At 44.0% G+C, this 26,557-nt stretch overlaps 2 protein-coding genes across 4 annotated transcripts in view; one reads left to right on the top strand and one right to left on the bottom strand.

The window, feature by feature from the left end:
* The window catches only part of LOC115205712 (brain-specific angiogenesis inhibitor 1-associated protein 2-like protein 1), a 65,882-nt gene extending 52,008 nt beyond the window's left edge, over window positions 1–13,874 (top strand). For all 3 annotated transcript variants that reach the window (XM_029771995.1, XM_029771987.1, XM_029771979.1), the window contains 5 exons: window positions 71–299; window positions 2,893–2,955; window positions 3,188–3,374; window positions 10,826–10,869; window positions 12,545–13,874. In XM_029771995.1, coding sequence (XP_029627855.1) covers window positions 71–299; window positions 2,893–2,955; window positions 3,188–3,374; window positions 10,826–10,869; window positions 12,545–12,617 — 596 coding nt within the window. In that variant the 3' untranslated portion in view covers window positions 12,618–13,874. The remainder of the gene's footprint in view (window positions 1–70; window positions 300–2,892; window positions 2,956–3,187; window positions 3,375–10,825; window positions 10,870–12,544) is intronic.
* A 1,486-nt stretch (window positions 13,875–15,360) lies between these two features.
* On the bottom strand, window positions 15,361–26,557 carry LOC115205705 (brain protein I3). Its single transcript, XM_029771966.1, has 3 exons — window positions 25,959–26,557; window positions 25,453–25,570; window positions 15,361–18,200 (listed from the first exon to the last, which is right to left on the bottom strand). Exons 1-3 carry the CDS (start codon window positions 26,122–26,124, stop codon window positions 18,068–18,070), a joined length of 417 nt encoding a protein of 138 aa, XP_029627826.1. The 5' UTR covers window positions 26,125–26,557; the 3' UTR covers window positions 15,361–18,067.

Here is a 26,557-nt window from a genome sequence, read left to right as displayed (position 1 = left end):
ATGTGGGTGCATGCATGGACCTGTGTATATGTGTCTGTATATTAACCCTTCTCTCTCCTTCTCTCTCCAGACTACAGGGACAATGGAGGGGAGGAGAGTGGCGGTCTAGGTCCCAGGTCAGTGTCTGTGGCCACAGGACTCAACAACATTGTGAAGAGACCCAGGGTCCGCACCATCTTCCCCCACACCTCTGGGACCAACGCTACGCTGCTTAGCTTTGACGAGGGAGACATCATCACCCTGCTCATACCTGATGAGAGGGACGGATGGCTCTACGGAGAACTGGAGAAGACCAGGCAGTAAGTTAGAGAGACACACACACTTACATACGGTGATGCACACACACACACTAGGGCTGGGCAATATGGCCAAAATATCATATATGGTATTTTTCACATTTTTGGCGGTATGACGGTATTTTATGTTTTTGATTAATAAAAGTTCTAAATTTGCTTTATGAGTAGTGCGTGACAACACATATATTCTAAATTATTTCAATGGGTCTTTCTCCATTTGGATTGTTTTATACTGTTCAATTCAACTTCAACCTAAAATAATTTTGGATTATTTTCCATCAATTTCTGCATTCCCTGCACTCATTTGAGATCATTTCCACACTGCCACAATATGGGCAAAAATACTAGGCCTTATTTTTAACCAAATGTTGCAATTGCCTTGGGTGAACTTTTGGAATCATGGAAATAGAATGTTTATTATAATTCTATAGTTAGAATATAAATAATAGTGGGCATAATAGTGTTGTTTGACATGACAACGAATGAAAATGCCATGGATGAGTTATTGTGACAGGGTAGGAACCAAAGTGATGTCCAGTGTTTCCTAGTGGACCATGTGATCTTTGGCAACATTCAAACTTTATTCATATAGCCAACATATTCATGCTTCGCCTATTCCTCTTTGATTTAGAAGATACTGTTGCACAAACAACGCTGATTTATGCCTCCACCAGTACTGGTATCAGGCTGTATTTGCTAGCTACGTTTGCTCTGACTCAGTACTTTTATGAGCTAGCTAACCAGCGATTAGCATTAGTGGCTAATTTAGCTTAACTTGCTAAGAAAATACAAACTAGCTGTTGGAGATGTAAGAAACACAAACTAATATTGTAATTATAGGACGCTGGTGGATTTATATTAAGATCAAAGTGGAAACAACATCGTTGTCATCAACATTGTTGCATGTGCTGCATTGACCATGCAGACTGAACGAAAGTGTCTCGTGGTCAAGCAACAACAAATGTGCTCCTTGAGTGACGGGGTGGGACTAGGTCTATGTGGCAAAGCGGCGTGGAGAGAGAGAGCAGAGAGGAAGGACTCAAGTAGCAGAGTAAATGATAAAAATGGACTTTACACACGGGTATCACATTTAACAAACTGTTATAGAAGGTAAAGTAAAAACCCAAACCGTTCTGCGCATCAATACCTGTATATAGTAAAATATGGTATACCGCCCAGCCCTAACGCACACACATGCATTCATACACACACCGCCAGCTGCTGTGTACATGTGGTAGTTCCGGTCCTGATTAGATGTTGATTTGATTGAGCTCCCCTTAACTGGACCACTCCAGGTGGGGCTGGCTGGGCGCCGTGCTCTGGGATCGCTAAGAGCTGCCTGGGAGCCAGCACACACTGGGGAATACAATCAGCGCATGGCTGGAGGCAGAAAAACAGAGGAGACAGGAGGAGAGAGGGGAAGGAGTGGGGGGAGAGGGGGAAAGAGGTAGAGAAAGGAGAGAATCATAGCCATTTGAATCTCTGATGTTTTTGCTGAATCAAGGCTTAAAATTAACTTTTAAAAAGGTGTTGTATTCCTGACATGATGCTGTACATGTTCTATACAGATTCTAGAGATGATGGACTCTTATATACATGTCAAAAGCAGTGCACTAAATAGGGTGGCTTTTGGGATGTTACCTAGATATGTGCCATTGATACAGTGTAGGGTTCTTGTGGAGGTCCCTGCAGTGTGATGTCATTGAGTTGATGAGACACCTATCTGTCACACCTCAGCCAGAGTGATGGATCTGGGTCAGTCACCTAGCAACACACACTGATAACATCCACATGTATCCCTCCACCACCATAGTGTGATGAAGAGTGTCATGGACAGGAATGAAATACATTTAATTAATATCTTGTGAAAACATGAATAATTCATCATATTCATTATGTTCACAAGGCTATATGACAAAAATCTGTCATCTCATTTTTGATACCCTTTGAGACCGTAGAATGAGAGACATGTGACTGTGAAATGTTGGCCTGGTTCCAGATCAGGTTAGTGAAATGTGATCACTACCTAAACCCTACAGCATGGTTCACTGTGGTGCTTTTAACAGGGAAGCTGGAAGTTGATACACTACCCCAGCCTTTATGTATTCTAGTTAAACACTGGCCGCACCCTGCCGCCCATTCTGAAGCCCAGTGAACAAATATGAACATTTCTCACTGTTCTAATCTAGTTAAACACTGGCCACACCCAGCTGCCCATTCTGAAGCCCAGTGAACAAATGGACAAATATGAACATTTCTCACAGGGATTTGTATGGAGTCAATGATTTGTCCATTCAGAGGCCTATGATGATTATTCACCTTATTCTACCATAATGGCCTCACGTCTATCTCACCACCTGTTAGACAGCTATAGAGAGGTTGAAGATGCAGAATCCTGAAAAGGGGATTCTATTCAGCTACTGCATGATGGAGTGGTGTGTAGAGAAGCAGGTTCCAGGGGATTGTGTACTTCAGTGTGGATGTCAATGTATTAGGAGTGTCTGAGGGTATTCAGGGGCCTGTAGAAAAAAGCTGGGGAGATGGGAGTAGTATACAAGTGTAATCACCTCCCTCTCTCTTTCTGTCTGTGTTCCAGGAGGGGATGGTTTCCATCATCCTATTGCCGGGCATATTCAGAGCCAATAGTGAATAAAAACAGGTAAGATTTAATTTCACTCAAGCAGGCACACCCCCCCCCCCACACACACACACACAGGTTTCATCCAGACTTGTTGCCTCATAGTGTTTCCTCTACTCTCCTAGTCTGACCTTTGCTGATCAGAACTCCCTCCCTCCTCTCTCTCCTTCATTCTCCCTCCCCTCTCTCTCCTTCCTTACTTCTCCCTCCCTCCCCTCTCTCTTTCCTTCCCTCTCTCCCTCTTTCTCCACAGTGTGGGGGCTCCTCCCATGCGCAGTAAGAGCGTGGTGAACCTGCTCCACCAGGACACAGAGACAGATGATTCCTCCATGGTCCTCCCCCCTCCCGACTACAGCGACTATCCCAAGAGGAGTGTCCTCCCGGGCAGCAAGCAGCACTCGCCCTCCCTCTCCGCATCCTCCGGCTCTTCTGTACACACGGTCAGTCAGAGCTGATACTTAGTACTATACAGTTACTAGCTACCTGACCAGAGCTAATAGTTAGTACTATACAGTTACTTGCTACCTGACCAGAGCTAATAGTTAGTACTATACAGTTACTAGCTACCTGACCAGAGCTGATACTTAGTACTATACAGTTACTAGCTACCTGACCAGAGCTGATACTTAGTACTATACAGTTACTAGCTACCTGACCAGAGCTGATACTTAGTACTATACAGTTACTAGCTACCTGACCAGAGCTAATAGTTAGTACTATACAGTTACTAGCTACCTGACCAGAGCTGATAGCTAGTGACTGTATAGTACTAAGTACCTGACCTTATCTGAGGTTTCGGATCATTTCAGTCCTTCTCCATTGTCAGTTGTGTAAACAGGAGAGTTGGCTGACGTTTACATGTGCTGCCTGTCTGCATATAAGATGTTTCTTTTAATAACACCTATATAACACCTTAACAATACTTAATAAGCACTTAATAACATCTCTTACTGATTACAAGCCACATTAAACCATTAGCACATCCTAATTCCCTAAAGGTTGTCTATACAGTATTTGATGCATCCTCATATTTTTGAATCCTGTATTGGATAGGATTAGGATAGGATAAGATGTTACTGTATGGTACAGTATAACAGATCATAGCATTGTATAAGACCATAGATATCAACTACATGACATCACTGGATTGTGGATAAGACACACCAGTAAAGAGGATTTCCCCTTGAGCCAGTATAGTAATACGGTATAGTAATACGGTATAGTAATACGGTATAGTATAGTAGTATAGTACAGTATAGTAGTATAGTACAGTATAGTAGTATAGTACAGTATAGTAATACAGTATGTATAGTAGTACAGTATAGTAGTACAGTACAGTGATACAGTATGTATAGTAATACAGTATGTATAGTAATACAGTATGTATAGTAATACAGTACAGTATAGTGATACAGTACAGTATAGTGATACAGTATGTATAGTAATACATTATGTATAGTAATACAGTATAGTATAGTAATACAGTATAGTAATACATTCCCGGACTGTTGGACACCCTTGCGTCTGGGAGCCTCTGCCCCACTAAGGGGCTGCTGGACTGCGGTAGAGCAGGACAGGGCTGGGCCTAGCCTGGAGGTTGTTTAAGCTAAAATACAGCAGTTTTGAATGTAGTTACAATGCATTGTAAGACTCATCATGAGCTTAGCTATCTTAAGATGAATGCACTAACCAAAAGTCGCTCTGTAAAAGAGCATCTGCTAAATGACTAAAATGTAATTGAGCCTGACAAGTATTATCCCTTTATAGTGGTCTATTATCATCTGTAATGATGTGGAGTAAATACCTGGCCCTCTCCTCATGTCTGACTCCTTGTGTGGGTCACGCCATGCGTGTCTAATGCTCATCCTACACTCTAGCAATGCTCTCAACTAACTCTTGCTTTTGCATGTATTCAAAGTCATCAGTCAAAGTTGTGGGTTTTCAAAGTGCAAAGGCCAATCCGAGGTTGTTTGTGCTTCCTGATCCTGGCTGAATGGAAATTCATGGTAAGAAGCCTAGCCACTAAACACCTGCTGGCGTTGGTTTGGCTGAAGGCATACAAACAGAGAGACTCAGTCTCCTGTTTAAACTTGTGCAAGCTATAACATGTACATATTGATGTGAGATGAGATGAGGATGAGAAGTGAAATAACTCTGGTCAAACATCTCCTGTTTTCCCTATGCAAAATGCTACATAGAACCAAGCCAGCAGTGAAAGTAGTGGAAAGTCCCAGTTACTGTAAAGCTACGCAGGATCCCTCCATCCCATTTCACTAAAGCAGAAACAGCTATTGAAGCCAGACTCCTTAAACCCCCTAAAAGACATGGAGAAGCCCTGCATTGTGTTCAGTTGTGTTCAGATGTGACGTGTGATTTAACCCTCGCTACCCTGGCTCTCCTTTTAGTGGAATGTCAGCACCCAGAATCACATCTCCCACTACTCCATGACGTCCGTCACAAGAGACTACTTTTAGTGTAATTAGCTGTACCTACAGTACAGGCTGGACATCCCGTTCATCACATACACACTAGAAATAGCGACAGGAGGAAACATAAGCTGCTAATGCCCTCGTGGCTGTACAGGTCAGTGGTGACCCAGAGAGGTCAGGTTGTGGTTTGTGATGCTTGGCTGTCCTGTGTGAGAGGTTGAATGGAGAAGTCTGGGAAAGACAATACACTTCTCAACTTGTCTTTTTCACGGCGGTGAAATATTCATTAGGCTACACTCTGCTGTGTCCCGTGTGTGTGTGTGTGTGTGTGGCCATTATCATGCCTGGCTGTCAGTGTACACTGAGTGTACAAAACATTGAGAACATCTTCCTAATGTTTTGCCCTCAGAACACCTCAATTCGTCTGGCCATGGACTATACAAGGTGTTGAAAGCATTCCACAGGGATGCTGGTCCATGTGGACTCTGAAGCTTCCCACAGCTTTTTGTGTCAAGTTGGCTGGATGTCCTTTGGGTGGTGGACCATTCTTGATACACACGGGAAACTGTTGAGCATGAAAAACCCAGCAGCGTTGCAGGTCTTGACATAAACCATTGCGCCTGGCACCTACTATCATACCCATTCAAAGGCACTTACATTTTTTGTCTTGTCCATTCACCCACTCAGTGTACATGCATCCGGTGGCACGGCTCCGGCAGAGCCTTCCATTGGAATTCCACTCTGGGTGAACCTGACACCTGGAACCTGACACCCTCCTTCTCTTTCTCTCTCTTTCTTTCTCTCTGCTTCTCCCCTCTCTCTCCCTGTCTGACTTCCCTCTCTCTTTCAATGTCTCTCCTTTTTTTCTCATCAACTTTCTCTCTGTCTCTTTCTGTGTCTTTCATTGTTTCTCTCTCCCTCACTCCATGCCCTACCTCCCTCTTTCTCTCTGCCCCGGCCCTCCATCTCTCTCCCTCTTTCTCTCTGCCCCGGCCCCCCATCTCTCTCCCTCTGTGTATCTGCCCCGGCCCCCATCTCTCTCCCTCTGTCTCTCTGCCCCGGCCCCCATCTCTCTCCCTCTGTGTCTCTGCCCCGGCACCCCATCTCTCCCTCTGTCTCTCTGCCCCGGCCCTCCCCATCTCTCCCTCTGTCTCTCTGCCCCGGCCCCCATCTCTCTCCCTCTGTCTCTCTGCCCTGGCCCCCCATCTCTCTCCCTCTTTCTCTCTGCCCTGGCCCCCCATCTCTCTCCCTCTTTCTCTCTGCCCCGGCCCCCATTTCTCTCCCTCCGTCTCTCTGCCCCGGCCCCCATCTCTCTCCCTCTGTCTCTCTGCCCCGGCCCCCATCTCTCTCCCTCTGTCTCTCTGCCCCGGCCCCCATCTCTCTCCCTCTGTCTCTCTGCCCCGGCCCCCATCTCTCTCCCTCTGTCTCTCTGCCCCGGCCCCCCACCTCTCTCCCAGTGTGTGATTCTGATTCTAGTAGGTACTTATCCTCCATTCATGCTGTATGAGTCAGTCAGACAGACAATCAGTTCCAGAACATCGATAGTAACATGTTTTACCAATGAAACGCATTGTATTTAACAGTGCTGGACTACACCAACCTGCTGTGCTCCCATTCATCAAACAACACACAGAGATAGAGCAGGGGTTGAGGTGGTGGACACCGCTCTGGGATGCTCCCAAACAGCACCATATTTCCTATATAGTGCACTACATTTTACCAGGGCTCGGGTCATAGGGAATAGGGGGCCATTTAGGACACAACCCCACTCTGTGGAGATGGGAATCTATCTATGAGTCAGGTTGTGTTCAGTTATACTGTGAGCGGGTGGGGTGTGTGTAGGTGAACACGGGGGGTGGGGTGTGTGTAGGTGAACACGGGGGGTGGGGTGTGTGTAGGTGAACACGGGGGGTGGGGTGTGTGTAGGTGAACACGGGGGGTGGGGTGTGTGTAGGTGAACACGGGGGTGGGGGGAGTGTAGGTGAACACGGGGGGTGGGGGGAGTGTAGGTGAACACGGGGGGTGGGGGGAGTGTAGGTGAACGCGGGGGGTGGGGGGAGTGTAGGTGAATGCGGGGTTTGGGGGGAGTGTAGGTGAATGCGGGGGGTGGGGGGAGTGTAGGTGAACGCGGGGGGTGGGGTGTGTGTAGGTGAACGCGGGGGGAGTGTAGGTGAACACGTGGGGTGTGGGTAGGTGAACACGGGGGGTGGGGGGAGTGTAGGTGAACACGGGGGGTGGGGGGAGTGTAGGTGAACACGGGGGGTGGGGTGTGGGTAGGTGAATGTGGGGGGTGGGTAGGTGAACGTGGGGGGTGGGTTGTGTGTGTGTGTGTGTGTGTGTGTAGGTGAATAGCATGCTGTGAATGTTTTTCCGTACAATGAAAAGAATAACTATCTGTGTAGGTGAGTCTGAACAACACTTCCTGTTTCTCTCTGTGTGTAGGTGAGAGCACGACAAGTGGAGTAACTCTGTGTATGTAGGTGTGTGTGTCGTGACTGTACTGTGTGTAGGTGTGTATGCGACAAGATATTGTTGTGTGTGTATATATGACACACACCTCCAGGGCTGTCTGAAGGAGGCAGGGATGGTATAGTGGTGAGTCATTCATTCTAGACTACCAGCCACGTATAGCTCTATCGTTGTGAATGGGATTAAATTTACTTCATAACTGGGATCACTCACTTCTCTTCATCTCCTTTGGGACACGACTAGGTCTGTTTGTCATGTTTAATACTGATAATGTGGTCATTTAACAGATGCTAAACACATTCAGTATATGTGGCCCCTGCAGGAATCAAACCCACAACTCTGCTGTTACAAACTCCAGGACCCAGGTCTTTATTGTGCTAGTATGACCACTGCCATAACGGAGAAGTCTTTTCCCCATTCAGCAGATTTGGCTGCAGGGAGCGAATGAGGGGAGGGAATTAGAAGGAGAGGAGGGTGGGATAGAGGGAGGGGTGGGGGTTACACAGGAATGCTCTGTCACCATGAGAAAAAAGGCTCCCTTGCTGGTTCTGCCCTTTGTGTAGAAAGTGAGGCAGATGAATACAGAGAAACCGATTAAAGACCCAGAAAGAGAAAGGAGACTGACGTAGCGAGAGCAGAGGTACTAAAGGAATGTATCGAGAGAAATTGTGTGTGTGTGTGTGACGACACCCTGCACTCAGTCTGATTAGGACTAGGATTAAAACTACACATCTGTCCAGGATGTCAAGAGGATGTTAGGACAGCAGTCAGTAAGGTCAATGTCTGTCTGTCTGTCTGTCTGTCTGCCCCTCCCTAGGGCTAATGCTGTTCTGTAGGCTCAATGCTGTCCTCTAGTGGTGACATCCCAGCACTACAGCTGTGAGAGACTACCAGTGATGCGTGGCTCAGCAGTTTGTTCACCAGCACCCACCCGAAATTGCTAGTAACCCATCCGCAACCGCCCGACTATATGTGAAAATCTGAGGCCCACACTCAACCCTAACCCGCAAATATAGAAAATGCGAGGAACCATTTTTTGACTGGCCTTTTTGAATAGGCCTATGTTTCTGGCATTTTGGTATGCTATTTGTTAGTCAACTTGTCTATAATTAAATACATGCAGCTTCTCTTCTGTCAGTAGTTGTTGCCCTAGAAGACTAAATAAACCCTTGCTCACAAGAATGTCATAAATCAATAGAATGAATGCTTAAATCTAGTTGACATGGGTAAAGTTGCTTCTCTCGCAAAGCAAAGACATTTAGGGACTGGGGGGAAAAATGCAATAACTCCAGTTTTAAGGAAATTAAAAGCTGTTATAAAGACCCAACATATTTTTTAAAATAAGATTTCAGTTCAGCTTGGGTGCATATTTTATGTGGTTGAAATACTATCTGTTTTTATGATGCTGAATAAAATAGCACATTTACACACGGTCCCTAACCGAGCATTCATTATCTCAAGATGCTGAAATAAATCAATTATATTTCTCCACTGCTGTTCCTCAGTCAAAATGTACATTTGTTGTATCATTTCACTGCAAGAAATGCTTAATTCTATAGGAGTTAATATTAAAGCTATGTGAGAGGTTATAGACCTACACTCAGTGTCCAGATTTCAGTTATACTACTATTCCATTTAACCCATCTTGAACAGTACAGTTCCCTTGATGTGCAATTTTGAAGTCCCTGTGTTGTGACTGTGACCTCACAATCATCACACATCTTTCCCAAACATTAGACTACTGTTCTGGCCTACTGTTCTGGCCTACTGTTCTGGCCTACTGTTCTGGCCTACTGTTCTGGCCTACTGTTCTGGCCTACTGTTCTGGTCTACTGTTCTGGCCTACTGTTCTGGCCTACTGTTCTGGCCTACTGTTCTGGCCTACTGTTCTGGCCTACTGTTCTGGCCTACTGTTCTGGCCTACTGTTCTGGCCTACTGTTCTGGTCTACTGTTCTTTCGCAGCATTTCTCTTATTGAATTCAACTCTGACATTGTCTTTTTGGTCTCAGAATTCTACAAGACTGATACATTTATGGATTTTTAATGCATTGTTTTCTCTTTATTCAACCCACCCAATATTTAATGACCCTAAACCCGCCCGCCCCGCCAATATAACTACAGGGATTGCAGGTTATGAGTCAACCCACGCATCTCTACACAGTACAGTAGGACAGTGTTTCCCCATCCTGGTCCTGGGGACCCAAAGGGGTGGACATTTTGTTTTTGCCCTAGCACTAACACACCTGATTCTAATCAAAGGTGTGGTGATGAGTTGAATCAAGTGTTTTAGTGCTAGGGCAAAAACTCAAATGTGCACCCCTTTGGGAAACTGCATATAGGGTCAAATCATGATTTCACCAATTTCACTATTGATTCTAGTTTGTTTATTTGATTGTGACCATAAGATTCAATCTAATTGTAACAATTTCAGGAAGATTGCTTCACCTCAACATGCCTTGACTTTTCACTGGCATAATGAGTGAGATGTTTATATGGATTTTTCTTTCTGGAATGCACTGTCCCTTCCAGAAGAGCCATTTTCCCGTGTCAGTGTGCTGAGGTGATGAAGCATTCTCCTCTCACCAGACCTGGGTTTAAATGCTATCTATTGAGAGGACCTGTTGCAATGGAACCAACAGAAAAGTCTCAAAAGTCTAGTTGCAAACCACACCATTTGTCACTCCAGGCAGACTCAAGCAATCACTCAACGTATTTGAAAGATTTTAAATAGCATTTGAACCCAGGTCATCTCTGTTTGTCACAGTCACAACACACTCACCAGTCAGCCCTACCAAACCTGTCTGAGGGGCAGTCTGTGGTGTGGTCTCCATGGGCAACAGATGCAAAAAGTCCCCAAAATGTTGTACATTTGGTATGGAAATGATATTTTTGCATGTAAATGAATCATTGTTGGATTCCATCATGGAGAGTGAATGGGTCTTGTGACTTACAGTATATCTGGTCTGATGATGTCTCTTGCGTTTGTTTACAGGGAACCCAACTGAATGGGTTTGGAAAGACGCCTCTTTTCCTCGGGTAAGTCATGCATCATGTCATATGGATTATGAAGATAATATTAACACATCTATCTTAAACTCACAATAACATGTGAAGACAAGCAAACAGTGCCATGGAACGAGAGAAGCGATTTATGATATGTTTCTGACCCAATATTATTTAGAAATATTGTTTTTGGTTTAAAAAAACTGTATAGTTTTTGGTTTAATTTGAATCTAAACCAAACGTATTAAAAAGATTCACCAGGCTGTAATGTAATCAAAAATGTAATCTACGTAATCCCCAGAAGTAATTATCATGAGAGGGCCATAAACAATAACTAGTAATGCTGCAGACTCTAAGGTTAAAATCTCCCCTTTCTGGTAAATATAGTTATAAATTGCTGAGGTGTAGTCACTTCTCAGGACACAAGCTCAAGTACACAGTACAACTATGAAAGATTTAATGTGATGTATTTCCTATTCAACAAAATTGTATAAATAAGGCTTGAAATGACTTATATGCTTTCTAAATATAGTATAATCAATTTAGAAACGACTAAGATTTCCTTACAACTGTAAAATACATATTTGCATATTTAATGTTAGAGAAAATGTGCATATTTTCTAAAGGTCTCTCTTGATCAAAATGTCTGCCCCCATCGATGTGAACGTCTCACAGCACTCTAGCTTGGCTTCCTGAACTTGTTAGGACCTCGCCTTTCATCTAATATTAATATTGTCCATTTATGACAAAGTGTTTTTTGTTTGAACTCTATTAATTGTTTGAAATTACTGGCTATAAATCGATCTCAATGTGCGTCAGCGACAAAACCACTTTTCCCGCTGCATTACGGTGTAAGGATTCCAGGCATATGTGTTGTTAGTGGCTGTGATGTAGGGTTCAGCCAGGAGTTGATGGACAGTCGGAAGAGCAAATTAAATGGTAGGAGGGACATCCCAGCTTCAAGTGGTGTCAGATTTCACATCCTGCTACACACAGGCAGAAGAGACATACCCCTGTGTCCATTAGAATCAGGGCTACCGCTCAATGCAAGCCATTTCAATCTATGGTGTCCACATGTCCATTTATCAGATGACGGTTGGAACCGGTACCAGAACCACTCAGGTCCCCAAAACAGGGGACATCTATTATAACAAGTTGTTTCATTGTATACACTGACTTTTTAGACCATATCAATAGCCTGGTGAATTTAATCTTGCTTATTGTCTACGTTTGGTATGTCCATGTCCAGACTGCAATTAACAGTAGGCCTAGCCCCTATATCAGTGTGAATGCTATAGCCTATGTTTAACAATGTTTTTCCATATTGAAGCAATGCAACTAGAACAATGTGGACTGCAAACATGTTCAATATATTTAGCAAATATGGGGCAGGCTATTTAACGAACTAGACTATAACAGACTAACATTTGAATTGGAGTTGATGACAATGTAATACATAAAATACCATAAATACACAACACATATTTAGCCATGGAGCACGTTCTGATTGACCCAGCCTGTCTGTGCCACTACCACCTACTGCGCCCATAATTCCTGTTGTGAAAATAGCTAAAGTATTTTTGACACACCCCAAAGCTGTAATGCTACCGCCAGTGCTAAGATTTACCATTGTGTTGGGTTTGTTCAAATAGGGCCCAAGTGTCATAAAATCATCACACCAGTATTAACCAGTCTCTTGTCTCCTTAGGGGAGGGAACCCGTTCACTGCAGTCAAGCTACGTCCCACAGTCACCAATGACCGCTCAGGCCCAGTCATCTAAACCTCCAGACCCACCCTCCTGTCCACCTCTCACAGGAGCGGCACCTCCAGCTGGGCATCACCCCATGCTGTCCCCCCTCCTCCTCCAGGCGGATGGACCCAGGGCCGGACACTAGTGGACAGGACAACTTGACACTGTGGGCTGCTGTGCTGAAGATCCAGTAATTTCACTACTACAGATGCCATTAGAAATGACATTGTCTAATACACAGTTGCCCTACTGCTGCAAACGCTCTCCTGAGAAGGTGGGAGGATTTATTTATGTAAACAGATGCACATATATAGATTTTCTAGACCTATTTTTGTTGGCGATGATGAGTGGCAACATATTACATGCGTTCTCGTTGGGCGTGTGCGAAAAGGAGTCGAGGAAAGCCTGAGATTGGACCGTTGAAATATCAGAATGTATTTATGACTCTCTTTTTTTTTTTGCTTGTTCAATCACTCGTCAAAGATTTTTCGTTGCCATAGGGCAGTAGATAAATGAATGTATGCAATACGGGACCTATGCATCACAATTTACGGAGGTCCTTATGGTAGTGTTGCTCTTGTTATTGTGTATCTCAAATATGATATGTAAAATTGCATCATTACTAAAGACCAACAGCTGGCGACTGTGGAATATAACTATACTCATTCAAGGGAAGCGCACACATCGTTTTTTCCCCTCAACTCCTTCCAAGAAGTGTACAACGAATTTGATTGGTTGAGTGTGTCATTGTCATCTTGCTGATTGGTTTTACAGTTAAGTGTTCATACAGTGCTGCTGTTACTTAACTCTATATACCAACAGTAATCATTCTGTGAAACGTCTCTCACCTGTCTGTTATTCAGGTAGCCCGGGTCATGTTCATTAGGCACCAAGCGGAAGAAAGCAGACTGAAACCTTTGAGGAATGTTTCTTATTGCTTGATAAGAAACTTTCAACTGTTTTAAAATGTTTTCCATTACATGTCCTAATGAATATGACCCAGTAGTGCTGTGGACATATGTTTTTAAAAGGACACGCTTAAATGGAACTCATAACTTCCCATAGACCGTGCAGGCATTTTGCTTTTATCTTCATGCTTCATGGAAGGCATTTTCAGCCTAGTGGCTAATTTTATTATTTTTCTTTGGTCTGCCCTGCCTACTCCCTGAGTTTGGAACGTTGCTGTATGAAAATAAACAAATATATACTGAACAAAAATGTAAACGCAGCATGTAAAGTGTTGGTCCCATGTTTCATGAGCTGAAATAAAAGATTCCAGAAATGTTCCATAAGCATTAAAAACGTACTTCTCTCAAATGTTGTGCACAAATGTATTTACATCCCTGTTAGTGAGCATTTCTCTTTTGCCAAAATAATCCATTCACCTGACAGGTGTGGCATATCAAGAAGTTGATTTAACAGCATGATCATTACACTGGTGCACCTTGTGCTGGGGACAATAAAAGACCACTCTAAAATGTGCAGTTTTGTCACACAACACAATGCCACAGATGTCTCAAGTTTTGACGGAGTGTGCAATTGGCATGCTGACTGCAGGAATGTCCTCCAGAACTGTTGCCAGATAAATAATGTTAATTTCTCTACCATAAGCTGCCTCCAACATAATTTTAGAGAATTTGTCAGTACGCCCAACCGGCCTCACAACCGCAGACCATGTGTAAGGCATCATGTAGGCGAGTGGTTTGCTGATGTCAACGTTGTGAACAGAGTGCTCCATGGTGGCGGTGGGGTTATGGTATGGGCAGGCATAAGCCTGGACAAAGAACACAGTTTCATTTTGTCTATGGCAATTTGAATGAACAGAGATACCGTGATGACATCCTGAGGACCATTGTCGTGCCATTCATCTGACTCCATCACCTCATGTTTCAGCATGATAATGCACAGCCCCATGTCACAAGGATCTGTACACAATTCCTGGAAGCTAAAAATGTCCCAGTTCTTCCATGGCCTGCATACTCACCAGACATGTCACTAATTGAGCATGTTTGGGACACGCTGGATCGACATGTACGACAGTGTGTTCCAGTTCCCGCCAATATCCAGCCATCGAAGAGGAGTGGGACAACATTCCACAATCAACAGCCTGATCAACTCCATGCGAAGATGTTTTGTGCATCATGAGGCAAATTTTAGTCACACCAGATACTGACTGGTTTTCTGATCTACGTCCCTACCTTTTTTAAAGTATCTGTATTCCCGGTCATGTGAAATCCATAGATTAGGGCCTAAAGAATGTATTTAAATTGACTGATTTCCTCATATGAACTGTAACTCTTTGAAATTGTTGCATTTATATTTTTGTTCAGTATATTTTATTGCTTCACTGCTTGTCTTCTCGTTATTTCAACTCTTTGTTGTGATAAATGTTATGGCCAATAATATATAACAGTTACTTTATGACTAGAAAGGCCGGGCTTCAATCCAAGGCACAGTTAATAGACCTTTTAAAGGCAATTTCCCTGAAGTTTGCAGAGATCACATTCATGTTCAACTCTGGATGTCAGCTCTGATTCTAATCATTAACTGGTTGAAAAACTGAATCCGGTTCCTTACAACTGGGGTCCAATTGAACAAGAACAGGGTTGTCTTCTACAAAGTGATTGGGCACTGATCTAGAATCAGTTGAGCTTTTTAGACCATAATTCATATGATTATATGGAAAGAGGGACCTGATCCTAGATCAGCACTCCTACTTTGAGACGCTTTATGAATACGGGCCAGGAAAAGTTTTAAAAGATCAGTCAAGACATGTACCGCACTCGTGTTTATTTACAATAACTCTTATAAAAAATGACCTCAATCATGATAGCGTGTGTAGTGTTTCAAAGCAGATCCATGTAAAATACACCCCCCAATATATAACCCCATTTGATTACATGACATGGACAGTAACAATATACTACTGGTGTAGAGAGATATGGGTACAGAGACATTCTCAGTTGATTGTCTATTGTAGGGGGGATCGCAGACTGAGTTGTCACTGAGAAGAATACTAAGAAGGCTACACATTATCCAGATTACACATGTCAACCTGCTTGTAGTATGCAAAAAAACGTGCATGCTTTTCCTCCCTGCCTTGGCTGAGTCCGCTTGGTTGTAGGTCAAAGACGTGGTGTCCGACTTGACCTGGGTGAACTCTACAGAGCCTGTGTAGAGCTTCAACCTAAGTCCGAATATCCACACTACTTAGAACGTACATTTTTATTGGGCATGCATTCTAAGTGGTATGCTATAGTGACATGAAAGGATATTGGAACAGAGACCCTTGTTCATTAGGCAGCAAACAGTAGAAAATGGACTGAAACAGGGATGGACTACCTGGTCACGTCCAATAAGAAACGCTGAGGTCTGCAGACCTATATAAAAGCAATCTATCAGAATCATACCTGTGAAAATATGACATGGCCACAGAATAAAAAGAACCCCAGAACAGACAACTCAAAAGACACATTTTCAATGTCTAAGTTAGGGACAGCTGATGTCGCAGTGTTACGTTTAAAACCCTCCCCCAGCCAGAGTCAAGCTGGGAAAAGATATTCTGTGACACTGGCCCAGACTGAGTAGGGGCAGCATTCTCAAAGGCTTCAAAACAGAGGTTCAAAAGGGTTGCTTAAAAAGCGGCTCTCGCTCGAAGGGTCATTTCCTTATAGTCATATACCTGTACAGTGACAAACCATTTCCCAACATAATGAGTCTTCTTTAAAAAATACATAATTAATCCTAGAATGTGACTGCATGAAACAGAAGGCGCTTCAGGAGTGGCAGAACTGAACAATTCCCAGGTGCGGTGCAATTGGAATTTAACATTGAGCACAAAATCAACTTGTGCCTCCATTTGATTGAACCTGACAAAATAAAGGAATTCTATCAAGTAAATGATTTGTTATTGATCCACGTCTTGAGCCACATAATGATCACAATCCCTTTCTGGGCCTATATCACAAAGAGCCTCAGAGTAGGATTGCCAATCTAGGAATCTAGCTTTTAAATCATAATGCACAAGGTATATATGGACAGGGAGGACCTGATCCTAGATCTCCTAGCACTCCTACTCAGATGCACTTTTTAAATATGCGCCCTGGGGCCGTATCCACAAAGCGTCTCAGAGTAAAACATTTGGTCGTAAGTGCTAAGAGACATTTTACTCCTACTCTGCAGGAAGCTTCTTTAGTCATAACAGTCCCCCACCTAGACCAGAGATATTTAGGAGACCTCATGAGTTGTCCTAACCAGTTAAGTTACCAACAGGTGTCTTGGTAATAGAAAAAGGCAGTGGTTCCTGCACCATAGACAGGCAGTTGCTTTGGAGTTGAAAGAATGTTTGATATTTCTATTTGATCAACCCATAATAAATGTACACCTTGTACCTTGTGCTTTTGACAATGATTTCACAAGGCTTCGTTCACATGACAGCCTATGCCTAAATACTTACAACCACTAGGCTAATAAACAATCCCACAGTTCTCTTTCAATGATTTCATGACCCCTACATCATGTCATTTAAAGTTATCCCTTTGGAGCGCAATATCACATTAAAAACAGATGCCTAAAAGTAGCCGTGCCTGTGGGTTGGGCAATGGAAAGCGTCTACAGCCTATATTAACTGATTGTGTTCGGTAAAATTAGACCTTTCTGAAACGCTTTATGTAACATTATCGGAAAGTGACTCGATGCCTAGTGTGCCAAAGCTATTTAGATGTGTTGAACAGAAGTGTGCTGATATAACGGTCATATTTTAACTGTCAAACTGTATGATTCAGTGCAATATGCCCATCACATTATTCTAAACATATGCAAACCAACATATTAGGCTAAATTATAGTAGACAAAGTGATTGTGTCGGGCAGATGATATCAAACGTTGTACCACTGCAACATTCACCGTAGTTGTCTGAAGCGTGCAATACAGCTGGCAGGGCCTCGTCCTGATTGTTGCAAATGAGAAGGAATAACCAATGTCAATGAGCATCATCACTACCCTTCTTTTGCGCTACCTCAAACTGTCGTGATTACCAACGGAGAAACTTTAATGAGTTGATTTTTCTCCTGGCTCAGTTTGTCTGAGCAGTAACTTATCATCATAAAACCTACTGAGCCGGGAGATTTTTTTTGTCTTAAAACGGGATCCTAGGATCTTTTCTGATACGCTTTGTGGAATATGGCCCCTGGCTGATTTCTGCTCTATAGCGTAATAAAGGCACCAGCAGTAGATAGACAAAGATCAGGCTTCTTCACTAGATAATACTACCAAAGTATATTCTACCATGTGCAAATTTAGCTTTTCACATGCACCTCTATCATATTATCAGAATGAATGGCTGGCTATAAGTTCATTGTGGCGACTACTTAATCGTTGTATAGAAAATCCATGGCATCCTCAGTGTGTAATAATTCTAAACAACACAGTTCTAAGACCCAGCTGGGCTGTGAGGATGAGCTAGCTACTGGTTGGTCCTTCTACCCGAAGGTGGCGCCACAGTTGGGACATCTCCTCTGGCGCAGTGCCAGGCAGAATAAGATCCCCAGGGGGAAGAAGAAGACGGCACACATGATCCCCAGACAGGTGAAGTCATCCTCCAGCACGCCCACTCTGAAAAAGATAAACACACATTAAAGAGACAGAAAGTTGGCCTCTGGTGATGCTCTCCAGCAAAAAAGGGGCCACCTGAGCAAAAACATGTTTGCCTATAACTAAGGATTTGTGTGGTTTTATGAGATAAGTTATTTAAAAATTATCATATACGTAACAACATTCAAGCTAAAAAAATGTAACTCATCAATTAGCAACTAAATTCCCATCCGCCCCAGAAAGCATTTTTTAGGACTGAGAAAACTCATGTCAATGCATCCACCTCCCAAAAACCAAGCGCAGGAAAAGGAGCACCTATTGGTGTAGAGATTGAACCATTCTGTTGTTGTGTGTCAAGTCGCCACAGGGAAAATAACTAATAATGAGAGAGAGAATAATAAGTAGCCTATTCTTTCTAGCAGTCATTGTGACTCTGGGCTTTCTAGGTTTCCATGGTATTCCAGTGCTATTAGATGTATGAGCTGTGAACATAATCATCACACTGTGGTCTCACTGTGTGACCTGGAGAATCACATGGAGAGAGAGTTAACTGTGGCTTCCCCTGACCAGAGTGGCTACTAGAAGGAACAGAGCTGCAGGGGTTAACAGCTAGTCTTATGACTCCACATGTTGGCTGACTAGCATCATGTCCAATGCATCTGTCAACTCCCCTTAGAGGAAACCTACATTGTATAGACCCAAATATGTCTAGATGTTCAACTGTAGTGATTACACTATACACCTACCAGCCAATCACATCATGGTGTGTTAAAATCAGAAGTGCTTTTTGTGACAGATAAACACTGTATTTCAATAAGCGTTGTGACTAGAGGGAGTACAGCAGGTTAGGAGAGCATCTTAGCTAGCCCTAACCCTTTCCCTAACCTTAACTTAAGTCTCCTAACCTGCTACGAGAAAAGGTAACTTCCAGTTGTAGCTGTACTTCCTCTAGTTACAACCTTTTCTAAAAGAAATGGTGGACAGCAAAAATATGTGAGCAACAACAGGTGGAGCGCAAATGTAGTGTGGACAATGACGTTTTGCCTGCTGTGTGTGTGTGTGTGTGTGTGTGTGTGTGTGTGTGTGTGTGTGTGTGTGTGTTGCCTGCCTGCACCTGCCCTGCTGTGTGCCATGTACATGTCATGGGTGTGTTTACACCGCCACTGCTTATCAGCTGAGTATCAGAGTGTGCCAAGGCCACAAACTGGACAAGAACCCTTTAGTGAACCTGGCAATGCAAATAGTGGTAACAATCTAGTGGTGACAAACTAAAACAGGCCGTCTCCCTCTACTCTCAATCTAGTGGTGACAAACTAAAACAAGCCGTCTCCCTCTACTCTCAATCTAGTGGTGACAAACTAAAACAGGCCGTCTCCCTCTACTCTCAATCTAGTGGTGCCAAACTAAAACAGGCCGTCTCCCTCTACTCTCAATCTAGTGGTGACAAACTAAAACAGGCCGTCTCCCTCTACTCTCAATCTAGTGGTGACAAACTAAAACAGGCCGTCTCCCTCTACTCTCAATCTAGTGGTGACAAACTAAAACAGGCCGTCTCCCTCTACTCTCAATCTAGTGGTGACAAACTAAAACAGGCCGTCTCCCTCTACTCTCAATCTAGTGGTGACAAACTAAAACAGGCCGTCTCCCTCTACTCTCAATCTAGTGGTGACAAACTAAAACAGGCCGTCTCCCTCTACTCTCAATCTAGTGGTGACAAACTAAAACAGGCCGTCTCCCTCTACTCTCAATCTAGTGGTGACAAACTAAAACAAGCCGTCTCCCTCTACTCTCAATCTAGTGGTGACAAACTAAAACAGGCCGTCTCCCTCTACTCTCAATCTAGTGGTGACAAACTAAAACAGGCCGTCTCCCTCTACTCTCAATCTAGTGGTGACAAACTAAAACAAGCCGTCTCCCTCTACTCTCAATCTAGTGGTGACAAACTAAAACAGGCCGTCTCCCTCTACTCTCAATCTAGTGGTGACAAACTAAAACAGGCCGTCTCCCTCTACTCTCAATCTAGTGGTGACAAACTAAAACAGGCCGTCTCCCTCTACTCTCAATCTAGTGGTGACAAACTAAAACAGGCCGTCTCCCTCTACTCTCAATCTAGTGGTGACAAACTAAAACAGGCCGTCTCCCTCTACTCTCAATCTAGTGGTGACAAACTAAAACAGGCCGTCTCCCTCTACTCTCAATCTAGTGGTGACAAACTAAAACAGGCCGTCTCCCTCTACTCTCAATCTAGTGGTGACAAACTAAAACAGGCCGTCTCCCTCTACTCTCAATCTAGTGGTGACAAACTAAAACAGGCCGTCTCCCTCTACTCTCAATCTAGTGGTGACAAACTAAAACAGGCCGTCTCCCTCTACTCTCAATCTAGTGGTGACAAACTAAAACAAGCCGTCTCCCTCTACTCTCAATCTAGTGGTGACAAACTAAAACAGGCCGTCTCCCTCTACTCTCAATCTAGTGGTGCCAAACTAAAACAGGCCGTCTCCCTCTACTCTCAATCTAGTGGTGACAAACTAAAACAGGCCGTCTCCCTCTACTCTCAATCTAGTGGTGACAAACTAAAACAGGCCGTCTCCCTCTACTCTCAATCTAGTGGTGCCAAACTAAAACAGGCCGTCTCCCTCTACTCTCAATCTAGTGGTGACAAACTAAAACAGGCCGTCTCCCTCTACTCTCAATCTAGTGGTGACAAACTAAAACAGGCCGTCTCCCTCTACTCTCAATCTAGTGGTGACAAACTAAAACAAGCCGTCTCCCTCTACTCTCAATCTAGTGGTGACAAACTAAAACAGGCCGTCTCCCTCTACTCTCAATCTAGTGGTGCCAAACTAAAACAGGCCGTCTCCCTCTACTCTCAATCTAGTGGTGACAAACTAAAACAGGCCGTCTCCCTCTACTCTCAATCTAGTGGTGACAAACTAAAACAGGCCGTCTCCCTCTACTCTCAATCTAGTGGTGACAAACTAAAACAGGCGTCTCCCTCTACTCTCAATCTAGTGGTGACAAACTAAAACAGGCCGTCTCCCTCTACTCTCAATCTAGTGGTGACAAACTAAAACAGGCCGTCTCCCTCTACTCTCAATCTAGTGGTGTCAAACTAAAACAAGCCGTCTCCCTCTACTCTCAATCTAGTGGTGCCAAACTAAAACAGGCCGTCTCCCTCTACTCTCAATCTAGTGGTGCCAAACTAAAACAGGCCGTCTCCCTCTACTCTCAATCTAGTGGTGACAAACTAAAACAGGCCGTCTCCCTCTACTCTCAATCTAGTGGTGCCAAACTAAAACAGGCCGTCTCCCTCTACTCTCAATCTAGTGGTGCCAAACTAAAACAGGCCGTCTCCCTCTACTCTCAATCTAGTGGTGACAAACTAAAACAAGCCGTCTCCCTCTACTCTCAATCTAGTGGTGTCAAACTAAAACAGGCCGTCTCCCTCTACTCTCAATCTAGTGGTGCCAAACTAAAACAGGCCGTCTCCCTCTACTCTCAATCTAGTGGTGACAAACTAAAACAAGCCGTCTCCCTCTACTCTCAATCTAGTGGTGACAAACTAAAACAGGCCGTCTCCCTCTACTCTCAATCTAGTGGTGCCAAACTAAAACAGGCCGTCTCCCTCTACTCTCAATCTAGTGGTGACAAACTAAAACAAGCCGTCTCCCTCTACTCTCAATCTAGTGGTGACAAACTAAAACAAGCCGTCTCCCTCTACTCTCAATCTAGTGGTGACAAACTAAAACAGGCCGTCTCCCTCTACTCTCAATCTAGTGGTGACAAACTAAAACAGGCCGTCTCCCTCTACTCTCAATCTAGTGGTGACAAACTAAAACAGGCCGTCTCCCTCTACTCTCAATCTAGTGGTGACAAACTAAAACAGGCCGTCTCCCTCTACTCTCAATCTAGTGGTGACAAACTAAAACAAGCCGTCTCCCTCTACTCTCAATCTAGTGGTGACAAACTAAAACAGGCCGTCTCCCTCTACTCTCAATCTAGTGGTGACAAACTAAAACAGGCCGTCTCCCTCTACTCTCAATCTAGTGGTGTCAAACTAAAACAGGCCGTCTCCCTCTACTCTCAATCTAGTGGTGACAAACTAAAACAGGCCGTCTCCCTCTACTCTCAATCTAGTGGTGACAAACTAAAACAGGCCGTCTCCCTCTACTCTCAATCTAGTGGTGACAAACTAAAACAGGCCGTCTCCCTCTACTCTCAATCTAGTGGTGACAAACTAAAACAGGCCGTCTCCCTCTACTCTCAATCTAGTGGTGACAAACTAAAACAGGCCGTCTCCCTCTACTCTCAATCTAGTGGTGACAAACTAAAACAGGCCGTCTCCCTCTACTCTCAATCTAGTGGTGACAAACTAAAACAGGCCGTCTCCCTCTACTCTCAATCTAGTGGTGACAAACTAAAACAGGCCGTCTCCCTCTACTCTCAATCTAGTGGTGACAAACTAAAACAAGCCGTCTCCCTCTACTCTCAATCTAGTGGTGACAAACTAAAACAGGCCGTCTCCCTCTACTCTCAATCTAGTGGTGACAAACTAAAACAGGCCGTCTCCCTCTACTCTCAATCTAGTGGTGACAAACTAAAACAAGCCGTCTCCCTCTACTCTCAATCTAGTGGTGACAAACTAAAACAGGCCGTCTCCCTCTACTCTCAATCTAGTGGTGACAAACTAAAACAAGCCGTCTCCCTCTACTCTCAATCTAGTGGTGACAAACTAAAACAGGCCGTCTCCCTCTACTCTCAATCTAGTGGTGACAAACTAAAACAGGCCGTCTCCCTCTACTCTCAATCTAGTGGTGACAAACTAAAACAGGCCGTCTCCCTCTACTCTCAATCTAGTGGTGACAAACTAAAACAGGCCGTCTCCCTCTACTCTCAATCTAGTGGTGACAAACTAAAACAGGCCGTCTCCCTCTACTCTCAATCTAGTGGTGACAAACTAAAACAGGCCGTCTCCCTCTACTCTCAATCTAGTGGTGACAAACTAAAACAGGCCGTCTCCCTCTACTCTCAATCTAGTGGTGACAAACTAAAACAGGCCGTCTCCCTCTACTCTCAATCTAGTGGTGACAAACTAAAACAGGCCGTCTCCCTCTACTCTCAATCTAGTGGTGACAAACTAAAACAGGCCGTCTCCCTCTACTCTCAATCTAGTGGTGACAAACTAAAACAGGCCGTCTCCCTCTACTCTCAATCTAGTGGTGACAAACTAAAACAGGCCGTCTCCCTCTACTCTCAATCTAGTGGTGACAAACTAAAACAGGCCGTCTCCCTCTACTCTCAATCTAGTGGTGACAAACTAAAACAAGCCGTCTCCCTCTACTCTCAATCTAGTGGTGACAAACTAAAACAAGCCGTCTCCCTCTACTCTCAATCTAGTGGTGACAAACTAAAACAGGCCGTCTCCCTCTACTCTCAATCTAGTGGTGACAAACTAAAACAAGCCGTCTCCCTCTACTCTCAATCTAGTGGTGTCAAACTAAAACAGGCCGTCTCCCTCTACTCTCAATCTAGTGGTGACAAACTAAAACAGGCCGTCTCCCTCTACTCTCAATCTAGTGGTGACAAACTAAAACAGGCCGTCTCCCTCTACTCTCAATCTAGTGGTGTCAAACTAAAACAGGCCGTCTCCCTCTACTCTCAATCTAGTGGTGACAAACTAAAACAGGCCGTCTCCCTCTACTCTCAATCTAGTGGTGACAAACTAAAACAGGCCGTCTCCCTCTACTCTCAATCTAGTGGTGACAAACTAAAACAGGCCGTCTCCCTCTACTCTCAATCTAGTGGTGACAAACTAAAACAAGCCGTCTCCCTCTACTCTCAATCTAGTGGTGACAAACTAAAACAGGCCGTCTCCCTCTACTCTCAATCTAACACTCCTAGAAATCAGGCTCTATTATTTGACTTTGTGGTCCAGGCCTCAGAAGTGAAAACAAAAGTCTGTATTTACACCAAACACTGATGTAAAGTCTCATTGGAAACATGCCATTAGTGTATTCTATCATCAATTAGCCTATTATGTTCATTTTAAAAACACTAAATGTGATTATTATTTTCTACAAAATCAACACAAGACAGACACTACAGCTGCTGGGTCATGTTCATTAGGCACCAAACGGAATAAAACAGACAAACAGGAACAGACTTCCTTGACTTGTCCAATAAGAAACACTCCTTTTACGTTGCAAAACATTTAAATGTTTATTAGGACAAATGTTTTCTGTTGTATGACCTAAAGAACACGAACCTGACCATTTTTCATATAAGACCACGTTGACGTTTGTACTGTATGATGCTCTTGAAGGTCAGTCAATCAACTTCCTCTCTCCTGTCACATGTCTGTGTTCTTAGCAGCTGACACTGAAAGGATGTTGTGTCAGACAAATTGAAACCACTGCGGTCACTCTCGAAATGAAGCTTTCCCCTACAGCAGCAGCTTTAGCGTGTACTAGGCCTGCCTGCCCGCCTGCCCACAGTGCAGTGTGTGTGTAATACTGTTATCGTGATGCTCACATGTAGCTATGCTGTGGAACATCCTTCAGACACAGATGGAGCAGAAGACAACGGTCATTTGACACATGGAAACCACGTGTTCACCACAGGAACACTATTGATTAACACTGAAAAGGCTTTCCTTGATAGCAGATTAGCCTACTGACCTGTCTTGGTTTGGCAGACCCCTACACCTTCTCCCAAATCTAATTGTATTTGTCACATGCACCGACTACAAATCTGGTAATGCTCTTCTTTCTAAATCACCTTGGTTACACGCTTGTTATAGCATTACCCCCCCTGTGGCTTTCAGAGATTCAGCGCTGTGCGAACAGCGTAATAGCTTCTATGTTTTTTTTCTCTCAAAAAGACAGACCATAACATAACCTGGTGACATCATATCCTGTGATGTCAACCAACTCATCCTAATATTTATACATTTCTTAATTCCATTATTTTACTTTGAGATGTGTGTATTGTTTGCTACTACTGCACTGTTGGAGCTAGGAACACAAGCATTTCACTACACCCGCAATAACATCTGTTAAATATGTGTTTGTGACCAATAACATTTGATTTGAACTGAGCAGTTAAAGGTTACTTTACTAAAATATAATAAAATAAGACTGAATTGAAGGCTGCCAGAAATCCAAATAGTTCCCCCCTCCATAGATACAATACTGTTGTATTGAATTCTGTGCCGCCTTCAAACATACAGTATGCTTCCCCACTACGAGTGTGTTGTTTGGGGCTGGTGTCTCACCTGCAGGCTGGGCAGCCCCCCACCACCACCACAGAGGGCTGGATGATCGTGTATGTACCAGGGTAGGGCTGCTGGGCTATGGCTGGGCCCATCTGAGCACTGGGGCCTCCTTGGAACCCTGTGGTAGGATAAGGGGAGGGGAGAGGAGGTTGAATTAGGCTAGATCTGAACTACAAGGGGAAGTCATGAGTGTTAGTTTCCGTTTCAGTCAGTCAAGAGAGGTTAGGGAATATATAGTATTTCACTAGTAAAATAACGAACCCAGTAGACTACTCTAATACACACTTGTACATGTGTGAAATATGACAAATATAAGCATCCACCCAAATTATTATTGGTATTACAGTCAACAGGCTACTCTATAAATGTCAGCAAGTTCATACAACCTAAAATAAAAAAGTTACGTTATGGCGGTTCCAGCATTTGCACATCGGCGCGTAACGACGTCATACTCCAGGAGCGAGCTGTGGACGTTAGGTAACAACCCTACAATGTGATCTACTTGCCTGGGCCAGTGGGGTACTGGTATGGCGGCGGCTGTTGAAAGCCCGGGGGTGCAGGGGTCGGGGCGGGGATAGCTCCATAATTGTGCTGCTGGCCATATTCATACGCCCCCGGGACGACGTTAGCATACGCGGGAGGACGGTCTTGGAGAAGAGGTTTGCTGTCCATATCTGTTGCGTCCTCAAGTTATCTTTCTCTTTCTTTGCCTTGGCTGGCCCTCTTCTTCCCACACAAATTGGATTTACTTAGTCGGTGTTGCCTCGAGTCATACGACTTTCGCAGGCACGGATGGGTAAAAAAAAACTAAGAAAACACGACGCGCAAAAAATTAAGTTATCGCCTCTCTCCATGTGCCAACTTTGTCCCTGACTGCACCACCCGAAACACTCGCGGACTGTTCAGACTAATGGAAGGATGCTTATATAAAAAAGAGTGAAATGTCTAAAATATCGCCATCTTATCACCACATTGTCATTTTCTGTCAAAAGCACCTCTCTAATCACTCTAGAGCACACAAAAAACTGTTGTAAAGTCGGAACTCGTTTTCCCTTTCCGTCTGGATTGTCACAAGACTCGAATCATGTGATGCGCTCCGGAACGC

Source organism: Salmo trutta, chromosome 1, assembly GCF_901001165.1.
Source record: "Salmo trutta chromosome 1, fSalTru1.1, whole genome shotgun sequence".
Classification (NCBI taxonomy): Eukaryota; Metazoa; Chordata; class Actinopteri; order Salmoniformes; family Salmonidae; genus Salmo; species Salmo trutta.
The sequence above is the reverse complement of the archived record's forward strand: the minus strand, read 5'-3'. Positions and strand labels throughout refer to the sequence as shown.